Source organism: Zonotrichia albicollis, chromosome 6 (genome assembly GCF_047830755.1).
Source record: "Zonotrichia albicollis isolate bZonAlb1 chromosome 6, bZonAlb1.hap1, whole genome shotgun sequence".
Classification (NCBI taxonomy): Eukaryota; Metazoa; Chordata; class Aves; order Passeriformes; family Passerellidae; genus Zonotrichia; species Zonotrichia albicollis.
Genome location: NC_133824.1, coordinates 3,055,288 through 3,064,066, shown reverse-complemented (window position 1 = coordinate 3,064,066; position 8,779 = coordinate 3,055,288). Strand labels below are relative to the sequence as shown.

The following is an 8,779-nucleotide window of genomic DNA, read 5'->3' as shown; positions in this document are numbered from 1 at the left end:
GCCCCGAAACCTGCAGCGCCCCGCGGGGAAACAGCGCCCCTTTAGCCGCAGGGAGCGGGGCCGGGCACCCCCGGAGCCCCCCGGGATCCCCGAGAGGGACGGGGCCGGGGGAAGCCCCCCCGGGGCGGAGGGAAGGGGGTCCCCGAGCGGTCCTGCTGCCCCCTCCAAATTCCCGCTTGTTTGCCTCGGGGCCGGCTTTGAATCGGGCTGTGCCCGCCTCTCCTGGCCACCGTCCCAGCCCGCTTCGCCATCGCTCTCTTTAAAGAACCACTCATTTATCGTGTTTTCCTAATGATGTTTTATTTAGCTATTCATGAGCTATTTGGTGTTACACTGACTAGGGTTATTCCTGCTCTGCTTTCCTTTCTCTCCCTCCTCCTCTTCCCTCGCTTTGATGTCCTCTTGCATATTATACAAACAAGATCAAAAGCTACTTTTACCACTCCGCCCACCTCATACAATATTTGTTACGGGAGAAAGTGTGTTTCGGGTCAGAACGCTGGCTTGTTAGAGAGAGGTACTACCCAGCTGAAACCGGGGGGAGGGAGGGGAGAACGGGAAAGGGGGGGCACAACATCAAGTACATGAACTTTAAAGTGAGCCCTGTTACCACGTTATTTAAAGGTCTGATCGTGTCAGGTATAATACTGAAGAAAAATGTTATGTTGGACAAAATGCTTATATTTTGCTGCTGTATTAATGAGAAGCTTGCCCTGGGCTATTTCCCCATCTCAGAGGGCAGCAGATGCAGAAAGTCCTTGGGGAATAGATCTTTGAAATTTCATCAGCATTCATGGGTGACCTAGCCTTTTCAAGCACAATGATAGACATGATAAATCATCTTTGCAAGGAATTCTAATTATCCTTTATATGGCCAGGTTGCCTCTCAAAAAGCCGATATCTAACATTTTCCATATTGCTTCCAGATTTCAGTGAGGGTGTCAAAAGTCTTGTGCCATCCTTCTCCCCTGCTGCTGACCATGTTATGTGACATCAGCCCTAAACCCCAGAGTGTGCTGGAGTCAAACTACTCTATTAAGTTACACGCTTGCCTGTATTGAACTAAATTTAATTCCTTTCCTCTCTTACCCAATGAAATTATGTGGTGCAGTGTAAGATAGGATTAGAAGTATATCATTATAGCAATTAATACTATAATGCCTCCATGATTAGTGTGCTACATTGAATTTCATGGATTTTTGCTCACTCTTGCCTAGATTTCCCTTGGGTCCTCTAGCCCAAACCATTGTATTCTTAGTAAATTAAATGTGAAATCACAGCAATATACTTAATAAATCCACTATCACCTGTATGGTGTATTAATAAAGGGCTCCAGTGCAACCTGTACAGCATCACCTTGCAGCCTGGGATGCACACACAGGGAAGGCAGTTTCCCTCGAGGTGGGAGCTGCCTGCCACATCCCTCCTCTCCTGCCCAGCCTTCTCTCTGCTTGCAGAGCAGGCCCAGGGGAGCAGAACTGTGGGAGCCCAGCACTGCTCACCCCAAAGCAGGGCACAAGTGGATGGATTTAGGCCTGCAGGCAGAATGTCTTGCTCCATGGTTATTTGTGGAAGGGAATGCATTGCAATGCAGTAACCCCACACCATGCTTGGGGACTTGGATGAAATTCCCCACCCAGGGAGGTTCAAGCCTTTTCCCAGCTCCCCTGGGGGAACAGGAGGGGGTCTTTAAAGAGAAGCCTGTTTGAAGTGGCCCTGATGGAAATGGGGTTATTTCAGAGGTACAGTAATGGCTGTCTGGTTATCTGCAGCCAGGGCTCTGTGGCGGGGAGATAAGATATTTATTAAGAGACCCATTTTAATGCTCTGGGATCGCTTTCAGAGGGCCCAAGAAAAATGGACTTTATCTAGTATATTATTATGTACAGTCACCCTGTTGATGTTTTACTTTAGTTTAGACACCACGAATAAAAGGCAATAACTTTCCCTTCAGCTTGTTTATCGGCAAGACACCGGTGGGCAGATATTTGCTTTCATAGGGGTGATTAAAGGGAGACTCTCCAGGATTAGGGGAGAGGTTGGGGTTGCACAGGGACCCTCAGTGCCTGACATTCAGGGCATATTTAGACCCAGACCTTCCTAGGAACTTTGCCAAGAGTCAGGGAAGAGGGATAAACTGTGTTGGGGAAGGAAGTCATGGTGGGCTGTAGGTGGCATGAGGACAGGGAAGGCCTGGGCTGCCTTTGAGCATGGTGTGAGTGCTTAAGTTTGGTTGGTCTGAAAATGTGGGGGATGGAGACAGATGCCTCAGGCCTTCTCCAGAGCAGGCAACAAGCCTTCCTGACCTGAGTTTTTCTCTGCTGTTGAAAGTTTCCAAGCCAAGGTGGGAAAGACTCCAGTGACTGGGAAATGCCATTTCATGCATCTGGTTCTGGTGATGGGCACTGTTCTACCTCATGCTGAACACCTGAACTGAGTACCTGGGTGGGGATACTTTTAACCTGGACTGTTGATGTCCATACCACCATTTTGCTTGAATAGGTTTTCCTTCTGGACTCCTCTGCACCCACTTATTCCTACTCCCTTGGCAATGTGAGACCTTCCAAGCATGGGGATCTTCTGTGGCCGGGGAACATCCCACTTGTGCAGGGGAGGGTGGTGGAAGACAATGCATAGTGGTGCACAGCAAGACAGGAGGCTGAGGCAGGGTTGGTGGGGGTTGAGAGGGTGAGTCTGGACAAGGTGGCCCAGGGATTGAGTCCTTGCAAACACCACTCCCAGATGGATTCAGGGACCAGCTAACACACTGGCATGTCTCTGGTCTGATAGCTGGATATCAGGAAGGAATGCAGTGAGGAGCCAAACAAATCCTTGCATCTTTGCTGTAAGCATCTCACCACTCCCACCCTCCTCCCTCCCAGCACTGCTTTAGTGCCTGTTACATCTGTACACTCCATCCTACAGAGACACCCATTAACCCACTTTCTTCATCCTAACACACAGAATCATCATGAGCTGGGAAGCCCAGAACAGACAACTGAGCAAATTCAGAATCAACTATGGTTTCCTTTCATGGCCATAGAGACTCAAGACTTCTCTCTTTTGTCTCTTCTCTTCTCCTCCTCTATTTCCTTGTTCTCCCTACCCCCCTCCTCCCTTCCCTCAATTCCCAGTCCCCTTCTTCATTTCTATCCCTCCTTTCCTCCTTCCCTCCCCAATCCCCAGCAGCCGCTAGGTCCCGTAGCTCCCTCCCAATGTGCCGGGCTCTGGCCAGGTTGCGGGGCAGGAGCTCAGCCCTCCTTTCCTCCTTCCCTCAGCCCCCCGCCCAGCAGCAGCCGGTGTCCGGGCGGGGCGGGCGGCGCGGAGCCGGGATAAATGGATTATTCACCTCCCTTTCACTGCAGGCCATACGAAGCGGGAAAATGCTTTTGTCAGGGGGGGATTATTTGTTTAGCGGGAAAGTACGCGGGAAGGGATTAGCGCTTTGCCCGGAGCCCCCTCCCCGTTTCCATCCATCCATCCCGCCCGCCGGGATGGGCCGCGCCTCGGCGGGGACCCCCGAGCCCTGCCCGGCCCCCAGGCTGGGAGAGACGGCCTGCAGGGAGGGCTGCCCGATCCGGGAGCAGCCATCGGGCACCTGTGTCCCGGCCCCGAGATGAGGAGGAGCTCGCTCCCTCCTGCCGTCCGCCCCCACTGCCAATACAATTAAGCAGTGGGGAGAAAAGAGGGGGAAAGACCGCGTCCCTTCCGGAAAGTGCTTTACTCTGCTCCCTCAGGCTTTCCTTATTTTTTACCTTCCCTTATTTTTTTCCTTTATTTTTGTGCGTGTCTCTCTTCCCTCCTAAACTGACTTCCACTGGCAGCTTTTCCCTCCTTGCGCTCACCCCGGAGGAGGAGGAGGAGGAGGAGGGAAACAACAACCCACCAACCCAGGCACTAAACCCACCCAGCAGTGGAGAGGGGCAGGCGGGAGGCTCGCAGCGCGGGTTGCTGGCCAGCGGGCGGTGCGAGCCCCCTCGCTGATGGCCGGCGGCGGGGGAGCAGCGCGCTGCCGGCCCCGCGCACCCCGCGCAGCGGCGGCCCCGGCCGCGGCCCCGGCGCCTGCGGGGCGCTGAGGGCTCCGCGCCCGCGCTCGCTCGTCAGGCAAGGTGCGCTCAGAGAGGGGGATAAAACGGGAGGAGGGAGAGCGGCGGAGAGCGGCAGGGAGAGTGGCGGGTCTGCCCGGCTGCTGGCTACCGGCTACCTCATCCTGGCAGATGACGGAGTAACTCACCCGCGCCTGGCTTTTTTTTTTTTTTTTTTTTTTTTTCTTTTTTTTAAGGGGTGGGAGGTGTTTGCTATTTTATCCCTTTTTTTTTTTTCCTTTCCCTCCGTGTGCGTGTGTGTATACAAATACATCGCCTCCGCTCAGGGAGCAGGAATATTTCAAACCCCAAACTATGGCTTTTCAAAAATCGCCCGATGCCTCCAACGCCACGAGGAAAAATCCCAGCCTCTTGGAGATAGGAGCCTTGTGCTTGGACTCGGAGATCATCTTCGGCTTCACCAGCCACCTCCTGCGGAGGAAAGCCAGGGTAAGGGCATCTTGCTGGGGCCCGGGAGGGGTCGAGGGCCGGCTCACGGGAAGGGGGTGTCAAACTTGGCGGTGCGCAGTTGCGGGCGGCGGTGCCGGGCAGGTTTCAGCACCACGAACAGTCCTGGCGGCTCCGCGGAGCGGCGCGGGAGCACCGCGCTGCCGGACCCCGCCTGGGGCAGCCCCGTGGGGACCGCGGCACCTTGCGTGACCCCGCTTTCAGATGGCGAGTGGCGGCACCGCGTCCCGCTATTTCTGGGAGGGTTTTGTACTTCCTAAGAAAAGGAAATTGCTCAACCCAGCGTCGGCTGGGGAGCCCACCCCTTTACCCCCCGCCCCGTCCAACCCGAGCCTTGGAGCCGCGGGAGAGTTTTGCAGGCGTTGTTTGGGCACAGGAAATTTCGGAGCAACTTCCCGGAGAGCAGCAGCATCATTACCCCGAGCGGGCGGGCGGGAGAAGGGAGCTGGGGCGCGGCGCCTGGTGCGTGTGTCTGTGCCAGTCCCGGTTCCCCGCCAGCCCCAAGAGGGGCACACGGCAGCCCCCGGGTACCAGCCCGTGTCCCCCTTTACTCCCGCACCCCAACTTTCCCCGGGGTGCCGGCGGGCGGTCCGGACGGGCGGGGACAGCGATCACAGCGCAGGGGGGCTCTCTCTGCCCGCGGTGCGGGGCTGTGCTTGTAGCCCACGGCCCCAGGGCATGCACCCTTAGGGGTGGGGCCGGTGGGGCGCTTCACACGCGTGCCGGGAGAGCCAGAAAAGTTTAAGCGGTGGCGGAAAGGCGTCTCCTGGGGCGGGATTATTTTTTCCCCCCCTATAGATGTGTTTCCCCACTCTTTGTGCTCGGCGATGCCCACTTCACCACAGACCCCACCCCAGGCGCCACCAGCAGCACCCACTCCGGGGTGGCGGGGAAGGGGCCCAGGAGCCGCGTTGGCATCTCCGGGGAAGCGGCGGCGTCACCCGGCGCGGCCCCGCGGGGCTCGGGCTCGGCTCGGGCCGCTCCGTCCCGGCGGCGCCGGCAGGGGGCGCTCTGGTCACAGGGACGGCGGAGGCGCCGAGCGCGGGCACGGCCCGGGCCCGGCCCCTGACAGCCAGCGGCGCGCACTCCGCTCTCGGGGGGTAAAACTAAAAAAAGGAGAAAAGTGCTAAATATACGAGCCGGAGCGGCAGCCAAGTAGACAATTAGCTGCGAACGTTAATTTCTCCATCTGTCAGGTCAATTTACGCGTGTAGGAGCATCCCGTCGCGCCCGCCGAGCGGCGGGAGAGTCGGTCCCGGGGGGCCCGCGCCCCGCGCCCCGCGCATCTGCCCGCGGAGCGGGGGCACCGCATCCCAGCCCGGGCAGCCGCGGCGCGGAGAGAGGGGAGCGGCCCCGGCCGGACCCCTGACCCCCAGCCTGGTCCGCGGCCCCAGCGCCGCTTCTCTGACTCCGCGCCCTGCGGCGGGACCGCACTCCGCGCCCAGCCCTTTTTCCGACTCCCGAGGAACTTGGGTCTTAGGGTGTGAAGGAAGCAACGACTTAAGTCACACTGATTTTGACACTGTCCCGTAGGGTCAATATGAAATGGGATCTTTTTACCCCCGCCGCTATCCCAAACCTAAACCCGAACCTCAACCCGCCCCGGCCGAGGCTCCCCCGCCCCGCTCACCCCACGCCACCCGCCCCCGCCCAGCCCAGCCCAGCCCGGCCCAGCCCAGTCCCTCCTCCCCTGCCCTCGGAGCACTTTTCCAGCTTTTTTTGCCGGCGTGCTCCCCTGCTCTGGGTCGTTCCCCGTGCTGCCGTGGGGAGCTCACTCCGCCCTCTCCCATCCCAAACTTCGTTCCCGTCTCACTATGGGAGGCAGCATCACCTAGAGCGGCAGCCCGGGCGGCGGGGACCCGGCGCGATCACTGTTGGCACTGCTGTCCCCGGCCCGCGATGGGCGCCCCGGGCCGGCCGCGCCGCCGGGCCCCGCGCCGCCCGCACTAACGGAGCGGGGCAGGGCAGCATCCCCCGCTACCATGATCGCGGCCGCCGGCAGGAAGGCTCTGGGACCTGATCCCCGGGCGCCGGGGGTAAGTTCCTACAACACTCATCTCCTCCCCGCGGTTGAGCTTTTCCTTAGTTTTTTCCTTTTTTTTTTTTTTTTTTTCTTTTCCCTCGCGAGGAGGGTGGGAGCAGCAGCAGCGTTGCCTCCGCGTCCTCCCGCGTTGCTGAGCTGTGCTGTCTCCGCAGGTGGCGGAGGGGAGCGGGGTGCGGGAGCTCTCCCCGCGGAAGAGGCCGCCGGCCGCGGCCGAGGAGGAGCGCTGCGCCAGCCGCCCGCCGCCCGAGGGAGCGGGAGCCGCCGCGGGCGCCGAGCCGCGGCCGCTGGAGCGGGGCTGGTGCCGGAGCTGCCAGGCGCAGCTGGCCGAGCTGAGGAGGCAGGCGGCCCGGCTGGCTGCCGGCGGCTGCCCGCCCAACGCCCCGCCGGTAAGTGCCGCTGCAGCGCCCGGCAACGCCGGGGGAGAGGGCGGGGGGCTGGAGCGTGGCCGCGGCCCGCACGGGGTCACAGGTACATCCCCAAAGGATTTGGGAGGGGAGCGTGGCGGCGAAGCCGGAGATTTCCAACCCGGGAGGGTTCTTCAAAAGTTCAAGGATTTTCCGTCCCGGACTTTTATCAAAAAGCGAAACTGTGCGGCTGGACGGTCAGCCGCTGCTACAGCCACTAGGAACAGATAAAAATGAAATAGGGACTTTGGGAAGAGGAGGTTCTAATTTTGGGAAGAGGAGCGGCTGTGCAGGTGCCGTCCGGTTCGCACAGGAGCTCCCCGTGTCGGTCTGCAGCTCCCCGGGCTGCCCAGCCCTGCTGACACCGCCCCAGGGATGCCGGCTCGGTGCTCCGGCTGGGATTTGGCTTCGTCCTTCCCGAGAGAAGCTGCCGGTGGCAGGCGCTCAGCTCCTCCTTCCGAGAAGCCCACAAAGTGCAGCTGAGAATCAAACAGTTGTGTCTGTGGCGCTGGAGGAAACTTTGAGTGGGCTGGATGATTTTTGAGTGGGCTGGATGATTTTTGAGTGGGCTGTGCGTTTGCCCTCTGGGTGTTGAACGTGCCTGCCTGGCTGATGGGCTGACTCCTGTCCTTAATGTCCCTCGGGCAAGCACTGCCTGTGTCATTTTCCTCCAGTTTGTGCTGCAGGACTTAATACCTGGTAGGGAATGGAGAAAGTGCATGAGGATGCCAAGAGTTTCCCTCTTACACAGGTGCAGCTTTATTAGCATGTATTGTAATTGTCTGCAGAGTTTTTCCTTTCCGTGTTTGGTTTTTTTTTTTTTTTCTATCAAAAGCCTTTATTATCCTTGTTGCTTTTCCTTTGTCAGAGCAGGCACCAAAGATTTTGAAAGGTGAAAACAGTCTTGACACAGACATCTGAAGAGATCCTGAGAATTAGCTGATAGGGCAAAATGCAACTTCTAGAAGGCCCTGAGATTGTGTTTCACACACAAAACCTGTGTTGGGGGTTTGATAACATTTGGAAGTAATGTATTGTTTTCTAAACAATGCTTATCTGGATGTTTGCAAGAATGGGGGGGAGGGTCTGAAGAGGAAGCCAAACCCTACTGACCTTCGTTTTCATTCAAAGAGTTCCTGTATGATCTACAGAATTCCCATTGAATCTAAATATAGTTTTGTTTGGAAGTGCATTGTGGAGCAGTGTCCGAATGCACAGTGAGGTTTGCATTTTCAGGCCAGATCCAAAGCCTTTTGAAATCGACAGGAGTCTCTCTTTTGGCTTGCTGGGCTATAGGAGTAAGCTCTTATTTCTGTGCTGTGAAAGGTCACATATCTTATCTCATTGGATTCAGGACTGTTGGACCTTTTGTTTTCTGGATTGCTGCAGATGGTGGAAATAAGTTTAATTTCCCTTGTGAAGTGCCTTTGATAGGCTCCTTCAATGAGGGGCACAGAAACCCCTGTTCCTGTCTTGGGGTGGGCCTCTGCCATAAAGAATTGGGTCCTATCTGTGAGCGGATCTCTGCCATGGGAAAAAAAGCATTCCCAGTGCAGGAGAGTGAGGGGCCTCAGCCAGGTGTGCAGGTGAGCAGAGCTGTGAGCAAAGGCCTGTTTGTGTGGTCTCCTTCCTGCAGCTCTCCGGGGACTTCCTTGATAAGCACTCGATGATGGGTAAATGAATCCCCCTTTTCTGCAGGGTTTCAAAGCATGCACAGGAACGTAATAAAATAGGAATCATCACAGTGTCAGACCCTCAGCAGACCTGAGCACAGAGTT

At 57.4% G+C, this 8,779-nt stretch overlaps 1 protein-coding gene across 5 annotated transcripts in view; it reads left to right on the top strand.

Annotated features, from left to right (window-relative positions):
• Positions 1-3,889: 3,889 nt before the first annotated feature.
• The window catches only part of KIF26A (kinesin family member 26A), a 97,688-nt gene continuing 92,798 nt past the window's right edge, over positions 3,890-8,779 (top strand). For 2 of the 5 annotated variants that reach the window (XM_074542281.1, XM_074542279.1), the window contains exons 1-3: positions 3,891-4,109; positions 4,373-4,535; positions 6,750-6,983. In XM_074542281.1, coding sequence (XP_074398382.1) covers positions 4,401-4,535; positions 6,750-6,983 — 369 coding nt within the window. In that variant the 5' untranslated portion in view covers positions 3,891-4,109; positions 4,373-4,400. Of the gene's footprint in view, positions 4,110-4,372; positions 4,536-6,237; positions 6,590-6,749; positions 6,984-8,779 lie in introns of those variants that run through there. The other 3 variants (XM_074542278.1, XM_074542282.1, XM_074542280.1) reach the window with 3 other exon arrangements.